The sequence below is a fragment of the Anopheles maculipalpis genome, chromosome 2RL, assembly GCF_943734695.1.
Source record: "Anopheles maculipalpis chromosome 2RL, idAnoMacuDA_375_x, whole genome shotgun sequence".
Classification (NCBI taxonomy): Eukaryota; Metazoa; Arthropoda; class Insecta; order Diptera; family Culicidae; genus Anopheles; species Anopheles maculipalpis.
The window spans coordinates 67,154,498-67,175,634 of record NC_064871.1 but is presented as its reverse complement, the minus strand read 5'-3'; the positions used below and the strand labels follow the sequence as shown (position 1 = coordinate 67,175,634).

At 42.4% G+C, this 21,137-nt stretch overlaps 3 protein-coding genes across 3 annotated transcripts in view; 2 read left to right on the top strand and 1 right to left on the bottom strand.

The window, feature by feature from the left end:
* LOC126556257 (proteasome subunit beta type-5-like) overlaps positions 1-21,137 on the top strand; it is a 375,585-nt gene that overhangs the window by 167,529 nt on the left and 186,919 nt on the right. The window lies entirely within an intron of this gene.
* LOC126556060 (uncharacterized) lies at positions 1,407-16,317 on the bottom strand. The gene is made up of 5 exons (XM_050211254.1): positions 16,127-16,317; positions 15,646-16,044; positions 8,712-9,317; positions 5,236-5,551; positions 1,407-1,524 (listed from the first exon to the last, which is right to left on the bottom strand). Exons 1-5 carry the CDS (start codon positions 16,301-16,303, stop codon positions 1,427-1,429), a joined length of 1,596 nt encoding a protein of 531 aa, XP_050067211.1. The 5' UTR covers positions 16,304-16,317; the 3' UTR covers positions 1,407-1,426.
* Positions 17,718-19,500, top strand: LOC126556037 (cell division control protein 45 homolog). The gene is made up of 2 exons (XM_050211202.1): positions 17,718-18,065; positions 18,145-19,500. Exons 1-2 carry the CDS (start codon positions 17,724-17,726, stop codon positions 19,498-19,500), a joined length of 1,698 nt encoding a protein of 565 aa, XP_050067159.1. The 5' UTR covers positions 17,718-17,723.

Genomic DNA, 21,137 nt, shown 5'->3' with positions numbered 1-21,137 from the left:
TTGGTCCCTATTGGTTTCTACTCTACAACCGCTTTGCGGTCCTGGCCTGCCGAAGGAACCTCTTCAGCTATCAGTTTCCGATCGAACTGTTCGGCAAAGCAAACAAAATCAAACGATTACAATCCGCTGAAGCGCATGCTGATGAGCCTCTTGAGTTCTAAATTCTCGGGTGTGAGAATAAGAACCATTGTGAGTGTGAGGAGCTTCAGGAGCGCCACATCCAAGGAACGGCAAAGCTACAATTTGCGGGAAAAAATTAAAAATAGCACTGATCCAGAAGGACCTTGTACAGAGATTTATATTTCAGCAGGACAACGATTCTGCCAAGAAGAACCCAAGTCTTTCTTGCGGTCTTGTCGGATCAAACCGGACGGGGATTTTTAGGAGGTTTGAATCAGGACAACCCCTAGGATTTATTTGATTCACCAAAGAATGATCGATTTGTCATCATATATTATCCAATAAATAAAACTAACTAAAACACTTCCTTCCCAATAACAGGCAATAATAGTACATTTTGTTTGTTTTGTTTCATTTTTACAGTCAGCTTCTCCCTTTTATATCTCATACCGGTATCCTTTCGTTTTCGCAAATCTCTTTTAATGATTCGGTAGTATTCGATTGGCTAAGCGGTTCATGATGCAGCAATGGTTTTTCTCTTCTTCCTGTGACATACTTTGTTGAATTTTGGTAATCTCCTTTTTTTTAAGCATTTGCTCGTTTTGCACCGAAAACAAATCATACGATAAGGACACATTTGAAGGAATATGCTTAAATTATTTAAAAAAAACTCACACACACAATACTTTTCTATACTCCTTGTTTTCCCATCGAATGGTATCTATTTCTCTCGCTCTCTATCTCTCTCCTATCGTATATTCTTCTCACTATCAAATTCATTCAACGCCTTTCGTCCTTATAACTAAAACCATATCATTTGCTGGGGTGTGATTTGGGTAGCTGAGGCAAAAGACTCAAACAACTTTTCTTTTTAAATATTGTACAATCTTACTCGTAGCAATCGCCCCACCGCAAACAGAGGTAGTGCCACACATTGAAATTACACTTTTTTTTAATTTTTAAATAGAATTTAAGGACAGGAAGCAAAACGGCTACTGCTTGGCTATTGCAATCCTAATTAAGCATACATATCCGACAGTATAGGTTACCAGCTGAGGAAATCGGTTTGTATTTCGTTAGTTTCGGCGTCCGTAAATCCGTTTCCTTGCACAAAACCATCCCCACCCACCGAGAGCAAATAACAAGGAAGGAATAGGATGGCTGATGCGTTGGACCAGGAAAGAAGCAACAAAACCATGGAACCAGTCCAAGTAGTTGTTCGTTCACGATCGTTTGTTTTTGAAGGTCGGCACGGCACCGCAGCAGGGGTTGATGGTGGCGGGAGCATGTGGTAAGCGGTAACACCTTATGGAATAGGCACTTTGATGGGTTCTTCTTCGCCTGGGCCGAAGATGAGTGCACTTAGGGCAAAGATCAGGAACACAACACCACCGATGAGCGTCACTAAAAACGTAAAGAAAGAAAATTGGTTTTACGGGATGAGTAATGTGAGAAACGGTATCAAAGCCATTGCTTGATTGTGTCTGTATGGTATAATTATTGGTCAGCGGCATAGTAAAAGAATAATAAACCATGTTTAGGCACTGATTTAGCGCTTTTCTAGAAAAAAGATAAGAGACCAACAAATGGAATTAGACTTCAGGATGCCAGTTGAATGACGATGCTGAGCTAGGATGAAGTGCAATCCAAAGCTAATTAGATTGAAAAATCGCAGGACTTAACGTTCGGCAGTTTTAATAAATATTGGAAAGTCCGTAGAATTTACATTTCACTAAAGCTGCGATTTCATAACCTTAAATCTGCCGAGGTTGATGCCTCAAAGAATAGAAGGAAAGTACTTTCTTCAGTATGGTAAAGTAAAATAGTGTACTATATCTTATTTCTTTATTAAAACAGTGAATCCCGAGATTTGTTGATGCTTTCCCATGTATTGTACTCGTCCCGAAGTTTTTGACACGTTACCATTTATTTTTTCTCTTTTCTCTTTATCTTTCTGTTCTCGAGGTTTTCCCAAACATATTTCCAAATATTTTTTAAGGAGGTTTTAAGAAAAAATCTTGTTTTAAGTTGCACGGACCGATTCAGTGCTAAAAGTCAAATGCGTGCACAATTTTCGACGAATCGAATTGAAAAAAATACACCTTTAATTTTGAACAAAGAACAAAAATATTTGAGGAAACTCGTTTACCCCTCGGGAAAAGAACAAAATTACATAGGAATGCGTCAAAAAATCATAGGAAAATGTCTGAAATTGCTGAAGAACCATCATACGGTAAATTCAAATTTACTCAACAGTCTACTGATCCTAAACGACTATGGAATCAATGTCGATGTCGGTGCGATTAAATAGTTATAACAGGTTGGCTGATATGTCCCCGGTCTGACACATAGAATGCGCCGCTAGTATTAAATGCATATTATTTTTATATAGCACCAACCTTCAAATGAATCGTGTCAAAATTTGACGTCTGTATGTCAATTAGTTTGTGAGACAGAGCGTCTTTTGTCAAGCAACTTTTGGTTGCTTGACGAACGAAAAAAGAACGAAGAAGAAAAAAGTGTTGTTCCACCAAGACAACGCACCGTGCCACAAGTCATTGAGAACGATGGCAAAAATTCATGGGCGATTGGACTTCGAATTGCTTCCCCACCCACCGTATTCTCCAGATCTGGCCCCCAGCGACTTTTTCTTGTTCTCAGACCTCAAAAGGATGCTCGCAGGGAAAAAAATTGGCTGCAATGAAGAGGTGGTCGCCGAAACTGAGGCCTATTTTGAGGCAAAACCGAAGGAGTACTACCAAAATGGTATCAAAAAATTGGAAGGTCGTTACAATCGTTGTATCGCTCTTGAAGGAAACTATGTTGAATAATAAAAACGAATTTTGACAAAAAAATTGCGGATTGCAGCAGCGGGCGACAGCCGATCCCGGCGTCGGCATCCGGGCCCTGGCGCGAGAGGTTGGAGTGGCCCCGAGCACCGTCAAGGTGGCGTTAAATGAGGACCTGCGGTACGCGTCGTACAAGCGACGTAGGGGACAGCTCATAACAGCAAAAACGCGCGAAAAGCGGCTTGCCAACGCTAAGCGCTTGCTGAGCTGGCTGAAGCACCCGGCGCAGCCAGGCACGTTGTGGTTCTTCTCTGACGAGAAGAACTTTTGTCAAGACCAGAAGCACAACATGGAGAACAAACGCTGGCTCGCTTACTGTGCTGTTGATGTGCCCCTTGTGCCGCAGTCGAAGTTTCCTCAGACGGTGATGGTGTTCGGGTGCGTCTCGTTGGAGGGAGACGTGATGTCGCCTCACATCTTCCCCCAGGGCCTGCGGCTGAATGCTGACGGGTACATTGACCTGCTGGCCACCGTGGTGAAGCCGTGGATTGAGACGGTGGTCAATGGGCGGCCGTACGTTTGGCAGCAGGATTCTGCACCATGCCATCCCAGCCAGCTCCCCTGACCTTAATCCTATGGATTACTTTGTGTGGGGCACAGTTGAGCGGGACACCAACAGGGCGTCCTGCAATACCAAAGCGGAGCTGGTGGCCAGAATAAAGGCCGTGTTTGCGGCCATCCCCAGAGACATGGTTGTCCGGGCTTGCGCGCGGTTCCGGAAGCGGGTGCAGGCGGCCATCGACGCGGGGGGGGGGGGGGGGGGTACTTCGAATAACAAATGCGGCAAACATGGTAAGCTAAACTTTGTAGAAATTTTTTTTTAATATTTCACATAAATTTGATGAAAATTCCTTTCCTATTTCCTCAGAAACTGTCAAATTTATCTCGAACATCCTGTAGTTATGACTGGATACCACGTAGTTAGATCCTCACGGGGGAACGATCCTGTCCGGGCCGTTCCCCCATAGTGAGGACTAAACTGACTAAACTAAAACTGACTGAACTGACTGACTAAACAATCCATTTGAATCTACTTTAACGCATAATGAAAAGTGCCACAGTGGCTAGTTGTCAGTCTAGTCTATTCGTCTATAAAACAAAGCTCGATCGTAGATTAAGGACAATCTCGTATCTGGAGAGGATTGCAAGTTCCCTTAAAATAATTTTCTACCTGAAGATACCTCTTTTATACACACTTTGCTTAGGAGAGGTCGTTACTCCAAGAAGAAAAAGTTATCACCGAATGCGATTCAGTGGCTCTGAAGTGAATATCGATACCCATTCAGATTATGCCTCCATAGCAAGAATTTTGCCGCTCGTCCAGCTATTACGGAAGTAATAAAGTACTTCAGAAACCCATCACGGGTTTCTGAAGTGCACCCACGCTGATCTAGCCTGTGTGTATTCCAGTTCCAATTCTGAGGAGAATTGGAATCAACGAATCCATCGGTCGTCTAAAAACGTCTGAAATCATCGTTAATCTCCGGAACCGTCGGAACCTCAGAATCAATCAGAGCTGTCCGGAATCATCCGAAATTATCGAAACCGTTAGAACGGGCGCGAGTGTTCGGAACAATAGTCGGCCAGTATGAGTATGCTCCGTCTTTTATTGTCTCAATTTTTTACAAACGGATCGAGAACTTTATGTATTACAATGAGTCTATTATTTGAATAGCACGAGACGTTGCCGTGACGCTGACGAGTTAATAGGTTAATTTTTATTGCACAGACGAAATGCGAAATGTTTTTTATAGAAGCTTCTGTTCGAAATCGTTTAGAAGCGTCTCAGATTTCAATGCACTGATGACGGTAAACGTCACGAACGCACTTCTGCCTGGAACTGGGCGAATAATAATACTCATACTGGCCAACTACGAATACGTACATTCTTGCCGGTTACAATGGTTCCATACCAATGCCGGTTGCAATGGTTCCGGATTGAACCCAACTGTCGGAACTGGTTCCTATTTATTGTGGTATCGTCGGCAACCAGTTCCACTTGCTATGCTAATTTTTACATTTCTTTTTCTGTACATTAAAGCCTAGAGGAAGCCCTTAATATGGCCGACATGATCGTTAAGCCAAAAGACAGAATGATTATTCTTCTTCTCCATTTAAGAAAAAAGAACGATATTAAAGGTCCATTTAATACGCCATTTTTCACTCCATGAACATATCCTTTCTCCTTTCTGATTAACCTTTTATGACCGCACTAAGAAAACACTTTGAATTTATTAGTTAAAACCATGAAGCATGGAACGCTTACCAGTGCGGACGGAAATTCGTTGGGCAACCATGCGCCCACCGATCACAGCCAGTCCGGTGCAGATCGAGTGTCCAATAATACCGCCCGCGATCACGCCGTAAACGTTTTCGCGCGCACTCAGGATGACGGTGGTCAGCTGTGATCGGTCGCCCCATTCCGCCACGAACGTCATCGTGAACGCTTGCATGAAGATGCGCAGCAGCATCTTGAGCGCACTGTTGTTCCGTCCACGGCCCGTCCCCCGTCGGCTGGTGCTACCGCCCGATTCTGCATCCTGTCCCATTAAGCTACCACCGGCGTTCACTTCACGTTCGTGCTGTGTGTGGAGAAAGAAGAAAATCGAAAAGTGTCTAAACATTAGCGAACCGTGTTTTGTGTGTGCGTGTGTGTGTTGGGATGGGAAAAAGGGCACCTTCGTGGAGCTAGGGGAAAAACTAAAATACCAATTAACAGGATATTAATGCTGACTTGTTTGATGCATCGCTTGCCGTGTGACTTTAGTGTGCAATATTAGATGTGCGACACAAAACTAAGTGTTCCTAGTTAAATTCGTTGCAACTTCCCGATTAAATTGTTCGATTCTAGGTGAGGCAAATGTAAACCTTTCCTTACTGTGATGTGTGCTTGCGTTGGAAGGATCATGCAGGACTTATTGGGGCCAATGATGGGTTGACGCATGCCTATGAGATGAGAGCACATTAGGGTGCAGCAGAAATACAATCAAATGGGCAGACATGCACGATGAAGACCATGAAATGAAGATAAAGCAGAGCTTTCGGTTGAACTTATTATTTTAAAGAACATTATGACACTTTACTCCATACTCTTAATAGTGCGTAAGTTTTGTAGATTAGAAATAAATCTCTTCTGGGATTCATTCCTTCTTTCCACTGATCTTCATCTACTGCAGTATTAGATCCATCATCGATTGAAGGTTTAATTTTAATTTTAAATCTTTTTATCAATTAACTGTAAAGTATTTACGCTATTATGCGATATCCGTGAGAGAGATAGAATGCTTCTTATTATACTATAGAAAGTTACTTAAAAGTAGCAATTGGATTTTAGGCATTTAGGCATTGATTGAAAGACCTCATTTTACGTTTACATTTTGAATTATTTAGGAAAAGTAATTTATAATTTAATTAAATGAATTTCTCTTTTTCCTTTAATTAAGGATTTATGGGTAACAATTCACCCAACTATTTCTAATGTAAAAATGTAAAATAATATAAAATATTTTTTTTTAAATCAGTATTACTTTAACACTAGGTTTACGGGAGTTTCTTATAGTGCTATCCTTATCGGCACTCATCAAATGGAACGTTGAATGAAAATATGTATTTACTTTTAATCTATTCCAACTAATTCTCAGGTTGAAAATACAAAACTAAACGAACAAATTATTTTTTTGTTTGAATGTGTTTCTACTAATACCACATTTCGTGCGTTATACGCTTAGATTTTCGCGAAAAAAGCGAGAATAACTTTCGTCGACCTCCGAAGTATGATACGATAAGTTTCGATCCATAAAATGGATCTTTAGGGTCACTCAGTAGAATTATTCAATTGATTACTGGATCGTATATTGAAACATTGCATTAAGTTAGGTGAAATTCGCAACTCAACTGTGGCAATTTGTAATCAGCTGTGGATTTTCTGCCGACGGTTTGGAGCTCCCATGTTAAAATAGCAAAATGAAAAATGCCATCCAATATTTTTTTGCCATTAGCACGCCGTATTTCTCACGTTTGAACGGGTTTAGCGCATAATTTAGTTGATTTTTTTAACTGCTTCTTTTAACCAGCGTTGTCTAGAGCCGTGTTGCATATTTCTTCACAATGAAAGCAAAATTCCATTATATGATTGCATAGTTCCACACTACGAGCTGGCAATATTCCACTATTTATTTGAAATATTCCTTTGAGCCATTCTACAATTCCATTATGTGGATCGGAGCCCTGTATATGATTGGATATTCAGGATTATATGATTATAATAGGCTGAGGTGTCTTTTAGGGCTTTTTTACTCTTATATAGTACGAAATTTTTTAAAATCGAAGCGCATTCACTATAGTTATTAATGTAAACCATCTAGCAAGTCAAAAAGACAGTGATACGCACATTATAAAAAATATTTAAAATTTATAAATTTAGAAATTTTAATTTGTATTTTTAATATGTGCAAAAATACTCAATTATTGTAATTAGTGGTTTGAAAACAATGCAAACTATAATCAATGCTATGACCTTTTCTGTAATTTAGATTCCAACTCTGGTTTGATATCCTCCAAAATGGCGGCTCCCGTAAACTTAGTGTTAACTTTTTTTTTTAATAGTGTCTTTTTTAACAAATATGACAATGATTTTGTAGCTGTTTAAATTTATATAAAAAGCACAGAATATGCTACTAAAACTTATAAAATGTAATGGTAGGTAATGAAGTTATAATAAATTTAAAAAAATAGCAATTAAAACTATAAAACTTTCTGCAATTAAGATGAACTACTCAAATAATCATTTTACCTAACCATCGAACAGATAGAACATACGGGAACAACATTGAAAATCACAGCAAATAATAAAACACACTTACAACAACAAGTACACAGTATCATTCAAACAGTGCGAGAAAGCTTATTACAGAGTTTTCTTGAATTGCGGAAACAAGTAGAAACAAGGGCTGAACAAAACAGTAGCAAAAAAGGGCGAAACAAATCAAACAAACAAAACGGCAACGAACGAACGAAAGGACACAATCGGCACCAGTCATAGGGTGGAATACTGACCGACCGTCGGGAAGGAAATCGCCAAACGAAGGGAAGCAAAGTGAAGCAATTTAGAAGAGGAGCGAAAGAGCGAGAGTGGAAAAATTTTGTTTTGAATTTTGAGAGAAAAGTTAACAGAAAAATCAAAACCGTGTGATAAATTTGGTCAAAAATAGATCACTTTTCATCCGGCACGCAGGCGACAGACAAAAAAATACGCAACGAAAGTGAAGCTATAAATAACATTAATGGTCAATAAGTATGATAATGTTCAATGCATAATAAGTAATAAAATAGGGAAAAAACACATTAAAAAGGGGCAAAAAAAAGATTAGAAACAATGAAGAAAAGCATAAAACGTTCAGTTAATGAATAGTAACACAACACACAACAACTAAAAGGTAATGATAAACAAGCAGATAGAAATGATGGAAGGAATCTTCTTCACACAAGGTGTTGTGTCTTGCACCATGTTTGCCTCTGTAAAACGGGTTTTGGGGCCTTATTGAACGAATTTCCCTTTCGATTTCCCACTAATTGGCAGTGTGTAGTGTTGTTGTGTGTGTGTGTGTTTGTGAAAGGGTATATCGGTGGTAAATAAGAACGGATGAAAATAAATAAAATTATAAGTTAGCGCCTCTCAAGCGATCCCGTTTAATTGAAAGCATGTTGGGTAGAGCGTGCGCGCGTTCTGTTTCGTTTGCTAACCATTTTATGCTGATTGGCTGAACCGTTGGCCGTCGTACTAGCTACCACCACCGAAGTGAGGCTGGTGGCATGGCCATCTTGCACCGTTCCAGCGGTGCTACCGGCCCCGGTTCGCAGCCGTTGCCGCTGTTCGCCACTGTCCTGCAGTAGCAGCTTGCTGCGGGAAGATTCCAGCACCGTTCCTCCACTTTTCGGGGCGCAGGGACCTCCATCTCCACCTCCGCCTCCATCACCGTCAACAACATCGTCAGCAATGATGATGTTACCGTTGCCGGTGTCGATGGGGGAAGCACCCACGTTCACACCGTTATCGGTTGAGATTCCAGACTTGCTTCGAGATATGGATGAGTGTTGCTGAAGTGGGCCGGAGTTACCGGCAGTGGTAAGTTGGGCAGCGGACGCCGATAACCGAAGCGTCGCACCGGAAGACGTTGTGCTCTGGCCCTGCTGCTGCTGCTGCTGATGCTGCTGTTCGACCAGCGAATGGATGGAACCGTTGTTGGAACCGGTATGACGGCGGGGCAGGATCACGCGCGGCTCTTCGGTGTCACTGAGCGGGACGAGTTCGACCGTTTCCTTGCGACTCCCGCTCATCGAACGTGTGAGCTACACGAGCACAGGATAGCAATACCAGCATATGACAGGGTCACGCAGAGAGGGATTTACGGGAAAGTAAGAAGATTTCACGTTTTATAGAGCAAATAGAGACGATCATAAACAAAGGGAATAATCATAGGCAAAACGAACCTTCGTTCACGAAGGTGGGTGAGCAAAGTAAAAAGAATGGTGACTAGAAAATAAATAAATGAAAATGAGTGCGATCAAACGGCGTAAGCAACAATAACAGAATGGGTGCATTTGGAAACAATATGCAACGACAGTGTACACAGAAGAAGAATTAGTAATAGTGCAAAGCAAGCCGTCGAATGTTTTACCATGTCCGGACAGAACGATCATATGTTTGGTTTGTTGAGTCAGGGTTTACAATGCCTCTGCATTATCTCCAGCAACGAGTGAAACGATTTTTGAATAACAGTGATGCACAGTGGACAATGATGGAAAGGAAATCTTTTAACTTTCGTGGTGAACAGGCGGATGTAGTCTCAGAGAATCAAAAGCCTCTATAATAACAGTAATGTAAAAGCAAAACTTCATGCTTAAACGAGCCAGCACTGCAGGTATGGAAAGCTTATTGGATGAATCCTTAGATCAACAATTTTTACGGCTCTGTCCTTGAACGAAAAAGCTGTGTCAGAGATTTAGGGAGCCTAACAGTAAGTTGAGCTTCCAGGAGCAGGACCAGAACACGTCATGTTCCTAAGGGAAATTAACTGATAGGCCTGCTGAAACAATTAGCACGAGACCTCGGCAATCCGGTCTCGATTAAAACGCTATATTGCTCCTTAGTCCGATCTGTGCTGGAATACACGTGCGTGGTGTGGTGGCCTACTGCAGCACGTCCGTCCTTGGCTCGCTATGGAGTCCATCTAGCGCAAATTTACCCAGTTTGCTTTGTGATCTTGGAGACCTTAGGTGCATTATGAAGCTCACTGCGCGCTATTGGGCATCGAATCGTTGAAGCAACGTAACTGCAAACGCAAAGAGATTGTTTGTGGCGGGTCTTCTTGACCACTGGATCGAATCGCCGACGCTACTTTCCAGACTTAACATATAGCGTCCCGGCGAGATCGCTCCCGGATAGACCATTACTTGACGTAGAAAAGCGTCGTACCCGTTTTGGTTCTTCTGATCCTTTTCTGGTTATGTGTCGAGAATTCAACTATACATGTCGCGTTTTTAAACTGTATCCGTCCAGTACGTCTTTCTTCTGACTGATGTATTCGCTATAGCTATAAGAAAACTTCATGAGGGTCATTGATGATCCGTCGTAGATTCGATTTCTTCTTGTAACATTTTTAAAATCCATTTTAACAACGATTTCTCGAGAAACCAAGACCATACGAATGATCTACGCCCGAGGGTAGTTCCGGGGATTTTCATGCCAGTACTACACTGATGGATCATCCTCCGAGGAGGGCACTTGCTTCGGTGTTTTTAGCGAGTCCACCAAAGCATTTTTCAAATTGAGACAGCTATGTAGTGTGTACACCGCAGAGCTAGCCGCAATATTACAGTACTTCATATTCACTGATAGCCTTAGTGCTATTGAAGCACTGAGATCTCCGAAGGCTGTTAAGAGTCAGGATTTCCTCACCATAAAAATCATTGAACTGCTTGGCTCAATGTTCGATAATGCGTTCATGATCTCGCTGCTAATTTGGGTCCCTTCTCATTGTGGAATTCCTGGCAATGAGAAAGCAGACTCACTGGCCAAAACAGGCTTCCAGGAAGGCGCTTTTTACGATCGGCTTTTTTCACAACAACTTTTCCTGTCTCGCTGGCAGAGCATGTGGGAGGCGGATGAACTCGGGCGTTTTCTTTTCTAGATCTCTCCGCAAGTCTCCTAGCTGCCTTGGTTCGATGGGCTCTCTGTACACCGGGCGTTCATACGAATGATGTCTCGACTGATGTCGATTCATTTTGCGTTGAATGCTCATCTACAGCGTATAACTCTGGCTCAGACAAAAGTGTGTGGCTGCGGTGACGGATTCCACGATGTGGATCACCTTCTGTGGTCCTGCGCGGAATTTGAAACCGCAAGACCCTCCTTTTTGAGCGCAGTCGAGCATATTGGCAGACGAACGGGTACTGAAATTAGAGTAGTGTTGGCTACCAGGGATCTCCCCTACATGAGGATCATTTACCGATTCGCCAGAGCCCTAGTATCCCTAGTATCCTTTCAATTAAATCCTTTTAAATAAATGTTCGTGCTCTCTTGACAATATTTGTTTGTTTGTTAGCGTTCGACAACGTGTGGCACAACGGGCTCATCCACAAGATGGGCAGGTACGGCGTTCCAGCTCACCTGGTAAAGATCCTGCACAACTATCTACAACAGCGAACGTAATGGGTCGTTGTTTCATCAACCACCTCTGGTGAAACTGCAGGGCCAGCTTGTGTTCCTCAGGGCAGCATATTAGAACCTCTGCCTCTGCTCTATCTGCTGTACACTGCGGACATACCTTACCTTCCCGTTGGTGCGCAAATGTTCCTCTTCGCTGACGGCATGGCCATCGCGACGAAGCGTAGGACAATTACAGAGTTGAAGAACAGCGCCCAAAGTTCGCTGTCCATAAGCCAACAGTATGCTACCGACTGGAAAATTAAAATCAACCACACCAAGACTCAGGCGATGATCATCCCTCATCGTCTGATAAATCGGCTCATCAACCCACAAACAGACAATATCACCATAGACAGCATCCGGTTGCCGTGGAGATCCACGATCCGGTGCCTCGAAGTCACTATTGACAACCAAATGCTGTTCCATCACCATACAAAAGATACATCCATCCGCTTACTCATATTATTGAGGAAGTTATATCCACTCATCAATAGATGCTCCAAGCTCCATCCAAAAAACCAGCTAGCATTCTACAAACAGATCGTCCTGCCCACAGCAACGTACGGCATTCCTGTCTGGCGTTCCTGTGCAAGGACGAATCTGTGGAAGGTACAAACTTGCTGCAATAGATTCCTCCGACTCATCCAGGACGCTCCGCGCTGGACACGGATTGAGAAGCTCTACGATGAAGCCAAGCACCATTTGACGACATAGCAGACAACATCATCAACCGGCTACAAGCATCAGCAGAAGCCTCAGCACACCAACTGGTGCACAACCTAGTTTTTAGATGATAAGTTATTTGATAAAGTAGTTTGTCTACTTTTTAAGTTGTTGATTTAGTTTGTAAATTTGTATTAACCACTAGCCTTAGCGCTTAACATATTCATTATTCCGCTTAAACACCTGCCTCTTGGCATACATTTCGACAACAGCGCTGAAAAGCTTATTAGCTGCGTCTCGCAAACTAACATTATTCATGTAAAATACTAAGATATTTGACAATAACTACATTAATTCGCATCAACATCAGAATTGATCGTCCTACGTTGATCAAACGGAACAGTCGCCACATGACCAGTTTTGCCGAAGAAACAAGCGACCATTTGCTTCGAAGTGCTTCTTCCGCGGATAACTTTTGTTGGATTTGGCTCGTGAAGAAGTGAAGTGTACCACACCCACACGGTTGATTGTTGTTTTTTTGACACGAGCCTTTTTTAAGCAGCTTGTCAACTTGTGCGGGATCCAACGACTAGGTGTTCGTGCAAAATAGTGTTTATGCTGGTGGAAGAAATGCCCAAAGATGGTTCTTTCTCAAGGTATGTCACACGACGATCTTGTGCAATTAGATCTCGAACGGCATCTCAATGTTCTCAGGCACAACGGCCGTTTTTGGTCGACCTTCTCGAAATTCGTCATTGCGTCGAGCGTCGGCCACGATTAAATTAATTATACCTGTTTTTAACAGTGCTATAGGATGATGGTGCTTCATCGCCATACAAATATTTGAGTTTATAAAAGCAGTCTTGTCGTGATAGTCCAAGTCGAAAGCTGTGAAAAATGATCGCACGAAAATGTTCACGGTTTTTGGCAAAAACGATTTGTTCAAATCTATGTAAACATCACAAATGGTGGTCGTACGTCAAAACGTCGTGAGTGTGATTATGCTCCAAAATGTCAAACTTTCGAACAAAAATATCAAATTGCATCTGGTAATTCTTCTTGGGCCTTAGGCCAAAGATATATGTAGCAGCCCACGTATATGTATCAACTATTAAACATATTACTTTTAGAACAATTATACGCTTCCAGCTGGCTTTATTTTGTGGACTTATTGTACGCTTCAAAATATTAAAAACTGTAAAAGATATCAATTGAAATGATGCAAAGATAGAGCCAGACGAACAGCACTCTAAAACGGCTTTATTTTAACTTTAACAAACCTATGCATATCGTATCGTTGGTATGAAATGGCGATAAAGATGGAAAGCATAACCTGAAGCAATCGCAAAAGTAAATTAAACAACAATTGAACTTATTTCCAAACATTTACATTAAATAATCATAAATGTTTTGAATTAGTTTGTAGCTATAACAGTGTCGACATGTGACTATTGCGCTAATGATTTTTTTATCACTTCCTAAACGAACAGGATTATATGCTGCCAATATTTGTCATCTGATAGAGTATGATTCATCGGGGCAAGAGATAGTGAGAGTAATGTGTGGAGTAACGTCAGAGCACAGGGAAGCGCTTCCCTCCAGTTGATAGTTACTTGTACACGCTTTCGCAACACACAGGAAATTATTCCATTAGAGCGTTGTAGTTAACGCTCTCAAGGGCGTCGTACCGGCTTTTAACGGTGCCAGCCTGTACACACAAAACGTTGGAAATAATTAACACCAACAAAATGCTAGCAACAGCTATTATTCTTGCAATTATCAACGCACATTATTCTCTTCATTTTGCTTTTGTGGGGAAAGCAAAACGTCTTTTTGTAAGACACGGACAGAAGCAACATGCATCAAATAAAGTAAAGAAAAATTTATAAATAAATACAGCTAACAGAGCGATATAATGCGACCTGCTTCCATCATAAAAGTACGGAGCATAATTGCCACAAACTCACGTCAACTTGAATACTGAAACATGCAGGATGTGTGTTCCCATTCAGTAAATGATATTATGTTGATTTGCTACAATGATTTCGGTCCCATTTCTTATCGATTAAGTGTGTGTGTATCTTCGAACGCACGCGTTGAAATAGACTACGTGAGCGTTAAAGCTACCCCAGGGCCATGCAGGGAATCAAACAATACCGGTAATAAAACAAATCAAAAGACAAACCAGACGTCTCTTCATGGGTTTTATCGCACAGACAAGCTCATTTCAAGTTCAGTTTCACGCAGTATTAATGTACCACAATGCAGTCGGGGAATCAATCGATGAACGTGATCGATAATCGTTTCCATAGTAACAAGATCGAATGGAATGGATCAACTGATAGCTTGCAAAGCGATAGTTCCATAGTGAAGATGCCATTAGACATTCGTTAACACGGTTGCGTTAGGCGAGGGCAGGTGTATTGGAACAACTGCTTAACAGAGAATAAATGAGCATTTAAATGAGCAGCATCACTCGTAATTGTAAAATAAATTATAATAATTTCGCCAATTTTAAAACAAAGCATTCAACACCCAATTGTAACACATTTTATCCAACAACGCTTCAGGTTGGAACGCTTGTTCTTGAATCTTTTTATCTGAGAGCGTCTACACAAGAAGATTTACAACGGACAAGATTACCGTGAGGCATATGACGCGATATTTGACCATGGTCAACGACCAGGAAGACACTCATCCAATAAGCGGTGGTTATGCTCAAATTATCACCTTCCACGCGTCAGCAGGAGGTTAATTAATTCGATGGACCGGAACACATTTTCAAAACTAACAGTCCCACCGGGAACCTGTGAGAGAGGGGGTGAGCTTACTCGCTGGTCGCTGGCCAGCTGGGAACGCGGTAGGTCAGGGCCGTATAAAGATCGGATTAAAGCACACAAGCAACTGAAGAAGAATGTAAAAAACGTGTACTTAAATCATCACACAACGAGCAGACAGACAGACTGATAAGCCGATGCCAATGCCGTACTCCTGTGCATCGAGGGAGGTGAATGGCACTCGTTTTCGTTAAGACAAATCAGGGAGGGAAAACATTTGAAAACAAAAAAAAAAAGGTGACGATGCACGATGGAGGAAATCGAATCTCTTACAACTGGCGCTCTATATCTAGCTAATCATAGGGATGAACGAAGGACACTGTTCTTTAGACACATATATGAAGCCTTAGGATGAGTTGCCAACAATTTTGCCACCGAAATCAAAACGAAACATTCAAACATAAATCCCGATGGAAGGTCCAGGTGGACGTGGACAAAAGTAGAAAGCTTTGGAGCGCGATCAACATACCTCATCTTCGCGTTTTCTCAGATCTGATTGCACCTCTTCGAGTTCTTCGGCCGCTCCGGTCGCCGACATGTGGTAACCGTCGTACAGCATCTTAATGCCGAACAGGGCAAAGAGTGCCGTCGAGATGTAGAATGTGTAAACGCGCGGTATAAGCGTGGCCGCCATACCGAACAGTACCGAGAGCACCGTCATAAGGGCTAGGGCAGCGATCGCACCGGCAAATACGGTCAATCGCGGATGGCGCATAGCCATGATTGCCGCAATGAAGAACGTTTTATCGCCAAGCTCGGACACGATGATCACCATGAACGAGGCAGCAAATGCGTGCACGAACCCAATGTCGGACGAAAGCAGTCCCTTGCCTTCGGTCGGTACACTGCTGCTTCCATCGGGGGAGAGCTAAAAAAAAGCAAGAAATGTGAAGAAAAACGGTACATATTAGTACGTCAGTCGGTTCGAAACAGACCAAAAAAGCATTTACCTCATCCACCTCGGTCACGACGGAAATGTCCTCCTGCGGCATCTTATCTGCTCCTATGCCGGCTGTATCGAGCATGCAAACCAGTATCAGGTAGAACACGCACACGTACATGCACTGCACGAGCCGTTGGGAAATATTCCTTAGAACGAATTTGTTCATTACACTTTTTCCAGACATTTTCAGCTGACTCGAAGCTTTGCACGGTAATCAATAAGCGGCACGTAACAGATAGGGTGGAAAAAAATCAATTTCCTTTCACGGTGTGTGTCACAAAGAAATCGTGACGGGTATTAAAACTGCGTAGTACACACAAACAATAGGGCATACACTTTCACTTAAATATTTTCACGCACCGCACGACAACTGGACTTGAACTGTGGACGATGTTAATTCGATGCCTTCTGTCTTACGACTGAGACCTGGACCGACATAAAACACACACAGACGCGCGCGCGAAACGGAGAAACAACCCTTCTTGGGGTTGGGAATCTGCCTCCAATCTGTCGTTCGGAAACACGTAGCTCTGGCCCACCGGTGATAAAAATAACTGATACGCGCAGTCCCGTTTATCGTTCTCCAATTGTGCCACTTCGAAGCCCCTCGAACATGAACGCGATGGGAAGTTGCACACACAGTGGGGCGGAGAGATATGATGCACTTGGCTAGGCAAAGACAGATGTAGTGGCCCGCGATTGGCAACGAGATGACCACAAATGTACGCGTGCAAACCACGGACGAAGGCTTTTTTGTTGTTGGGGGCACAGGAGAAGCTAAAACGATGGGGGACACGCGTGTACAAAATTGTTTTTATTCTTTTTCTTTTGACAGTAACTGCTGTCAAGCTTCGGAAACATTCGGCTGTCACAATGTGATATTGCGTAGGTCATGTCTAGGCGCATTTAACATATTTTTATATTGAGTATTTAGTATTTTAAAATAGAAATAATTATTAAATAACTATATATGAGAAAAGTTAGATATATTATTCAAACAAATACGTTACAAAAAATTCTTTGATACCGTATTTCTATTTGTTATGCTAGCAATTCCCAGTTAACCGATTCTAGCTAAAAGTTTGAGAGAGCTGTTAACAAGCCAATAACGAGCTTGTTTTGTTCTTCAACTTTTTTACTTTATGTATGTTTTTATGTAGCTCTAACACTACGAGGTTTACATCCTTATTACATATTAATTTTATTCAATTACCCAAAAAAGGCGGCTCGAGAAGGCCTAAAATTGATCCAAATTGTTACCGGTGTTGTCGCCATTGACAGCTGTGCCGTGTGGGAATGGAAGTTATGCTTTCGGCGCGTAAATTTATGTTGTGAAACGGGAGCATCGCAACAAAAGGCGGCCACTTACACCACTTCTCCATCCATCCATCCATCCGCCGCCGCTTAAAAAACGATATTGTACGGGCACACATCATTAGTGAAAATGTGCTTTTCTGTTAAAACAGATAATTTGTGTTAGTGTGTTCGTTATGTGTGTATTGTAAAAAAAAAAACATCATCGGGAACCCCATACACCATCCTTGCAAAAGGACCATTTCCGGCCGCACGACACGACGCCGATTGGTTTCACAACCACCGTAGCGATGTTTATCGCTGACCTAAGGAAAGATTTTTACCAGCAGCTGATCGGCAAGCGGATTCTGGTGCTGGTTAACTACGATCTCGATGCGATCTGCGCTAGCAAGATTTTGCAGGCCTTGTTCCGGTGCGACAATGTGATTTACTCGATCGTACCGATTATGGGGCTGAGTGGTATGAAGCGAGCGTACAGCGAGCACAAGGGAGACATACGGTACGTGCTGTTGGTGAATTGCGGTGGTTGCATTGATATCGTGGACGTGCTTCAACCGGAACAGGATGTTGTGTTTTTCATCTGCGATTCCCACCGGCCGTACGATGTGTGCAATGTGTACAGCGATGGACAGGTTGGTAGAGCCGTCTGTTTGTTGTGTTGTAGGCCAGTAAAGGAAGGACACTAGGCGACTCTTTTCCCCTTTTTCGTAGGTCCGTATTCTGGGCGAGATGAACAGCAGCGAAAACATACCCGCCTTTGATGATATTTTTCAAGATTCGGACAACGAAAGTAACGACGAGGATGATGCCGGTTATGACGACGATAATGGTGGAAGCGATAGCGATGGTGGCCCGACCGGCAATAATCGCATACAGCGCATCGAGCAACGGTTGCTACGACGCCGGCAACGAAAAGTGTGGCAAGAGCGACGGATAACGCTGATGTTTGAATACTCACAGTACGCCTACTATGGTCCAAGCTCGGCCCTCAGCATCTTTGAGCTAGCGTGGCGCCTGTCGAAGGATTCGCTCGATCTGCTCTGGTGGGCGATCGTTGGCGTGACGGAACAGAAGCTACTCGGCAAGGTGGAAAGCTCGTCGTACACGCTGCTGATCGAACGGATCCAATCGCACGTATCACGCCTCACGAACAAGGCGAGCGACCAAACCATCCAAACGTCGGTGAAGATTGTGTTCGAGAGTGATCTTCAGCTGGCACTGTTCCGGCACTGGAGCGTGCTGGATTCGCTGCGCTATTCCTACTATCCGGCCTGCCGGTTAAAACTCTGGACACACAAGGGCGACAAGCAGATGAACGAGCTGCTGGTGGACATGGGCTTGCCGTTGGTGCAAGCAAAGCAGACCTTCAACGCTATGGATCTGGTACTGCGCAAGGAGTTTTACGAAAAGATTGAAAAGTTTGCCGAAAAGTACAACATGCCGGATGTTACGTATGCATCGTTCGTCCTGCAGTATGGCTACCGGAACCGTTACTCGGCCGCCGATTACGTCTACTCGATGCTGGCCATACTGGAATCGGTACGACAGGATCGTTTACCGGAAGCTTGCTTCCTGCAGTCACTGGATGCACTATCGAGGGCCAAGAAAGCCATCCTCGACGAAGGCATCGAGATGTGCAAAACGCTACTAACGACCATATTTAAGCAAGTTCAAACGTGCCTCGAAATGCATCAGATCCGTTCGGCTGGCCCATTTCTGTATCTGGTTTTGCAGGAGGAAGTACCATTTTTCAGCTGCCCGTACGGGTTGATGCTATTGGCCCGTTTTTTACTACGTGCACATGTTGCCGTATCCCGCAATCGACGGGCCCAGGAACTGCCGCTCATTGCCGTCGCTCCAATCGATCTGCAGAGCGGGATATCGCTACTGGCCGGTGTACCACCCGTGTGTGAAGATAGTAGACACTTTTTTGCGAAAGCATTCGAAGAAGCGGGCAACCGTAGCGGAGCGGTAATCTCGCAGGACTTTTTCGAAACGGCCGTTATACAGATAAAGCAGTCGGATTGTACGAAATTCCTCGATGCGCTTACCGTTATGTTAAGTTGATAGGTTAAGGATAGAAAGCTGTTTTTTAGCTTTTAGACAGAAGCACACAGTCATACACATACAATAATATCTCGGTTCAAGGCTAGTTTTGTAGCTTTTCATCCTGGAACGGTTGCTTTTAAAAAACGTCGATCATGATTGTAATTTAAATGTTTAGCTTGTAAGACAAATTCTATGTTTTCAGCTGATCACTCACGCAAATAGACTTCTGTTTCGTAATAGGTTTCGATTTTAATCTTCGACACTGCTTTTCCTATGCCTGATATTGCGAAACCGTGAAGCGAGGTGCGCAAACAATCCGTTGAAAAACCCATTGATAAATTATTATTGACAGGAGAAATTTAAGTCGACATAACAGGATCTCGATCCATATAATAGATTCATGGAATAGTAGAATCACTTGGGGGAACATTTCAAACAAATTATGGCATATTGCAAGCTCGTTTTGGAACTTTGCATTCACTGACGGGAAATACGTGCATCAAAAAATATTCATATAATTTTTTGCATAAAACCCTTTCAAAAGTTAATGATACGGAGTGGTATAAAAAAAAACAATTTAATGACAATTTTTAATTTGCCATTTTAACAGGATAAGAGAGGACCCAATGTACGGCAGAAATTAGCAGATTGCAACGTGCCACAGTCAATTGGCATTTGTTCCCTCACTGAATGCAAAATGTCACTATATGTTTGCAAAGCTTACACAAGAAACTTTGCAATATTAAAATTTGGAAAAATTCTCCTTAGTGATTTAAAAGATACATTATATGGATCGAAAGCCTGAATTAGCATAAGAAACAAAACACTTAGCATTACGAAAATAAAACCATTTACTGAATATCCCAGAAAATTTTGACACTTTTCTATAGTTGATTGCTGCAATTTAGTTTGTTCTTGTCCCGCAATTTTTTAAAAACTTATATTTATACTTATATCGTATATTTTTGGTTCTTTGTGCTGATTTTTGATTTCGTTTTGATGTGTTAGAGCTTTCTCGTGAATGAATATGTAAGAAAGTGAATGTTTATGAGCACTCTGAGGAACTCTGTAAAGCTGTGAATATAACTTGTTTGAATATACAAGTTACAAGCCTGGGTGTATAAATAAATTAATTTTCCCATTATTTTACCAAAGGTGTGTGGTTGACGAGAAACAAATAAAATATTTTTTTTTTTTTATTTAACGACCTCTAAGGTCACACAGGCCATCGAAATGGCTTACTAGTCTTGCCGATACCACGTAGTTGGGTAGTCAATCCTCACCACGGGGGAACGGTCCGGATGGAAATTGAACCCCGGTCCTGCCGTTTGAAGACCGGCGCCGCTGTCACCTGCACCATGCCCTAAAATAAAAGAAAGTTGTTGTATTTATAACATTATTTTTTAGCAGGATTTAAATTGGACAACTATGTATCGTCTTGTTTTAAAGAGCAAGCAAGACCAATCAGTGCTAAAATCCAAATCCGTGAACAATTACTTTCATTGAATCGAATCGACAAAATTGCTGGTTAAATTTTATGTTGCATGCCTTGTATCTTTATTAAAATTATGTGAAAATTAATTTATTTTTTACACCTTACTTACTTAGTTACTTATCAGGCGCTACAACCGCTTTGCGGTCTTGGCCTGCCGCAG

Coding starts and splice junctions, on each gene's coding strand:
- LOC126556060 (XM_050211254.1), bottom strand. CDS start 16,303: ATGTCTGGAAAAAGTGTAATGAACAAATTCGTTCTAAGGAATATTTCC. Junction 16,045..16,126: donor TCGTGACCGAGGTGGATGAG/GTAAATGCTTTT, acceptor GCTTTTTTTTAG/CTCTCCCCCGATGGAAGCAG. Junction 5,552..8,711: donor CAGCCAATCAGCATAAAATG/GTTAGCAAACGA, acceptor CTCCACACACAG/CACGAACGTGAAGTGAACGC.
- LOC126556037 (XM_050211202.1), top strand. CDS start 17,724: ATGTTTATCGCTGACCTAAGGAAAGATTTTTACCAGCAGCTGATCGGC. Junction 18,066..18,144: donor ATGTGTACAGCGATGGACAG/GTTGGTAGAGCC, acceptor CCTTTTTCGTAG/GTCCGTATTCTGGGCGAGAT.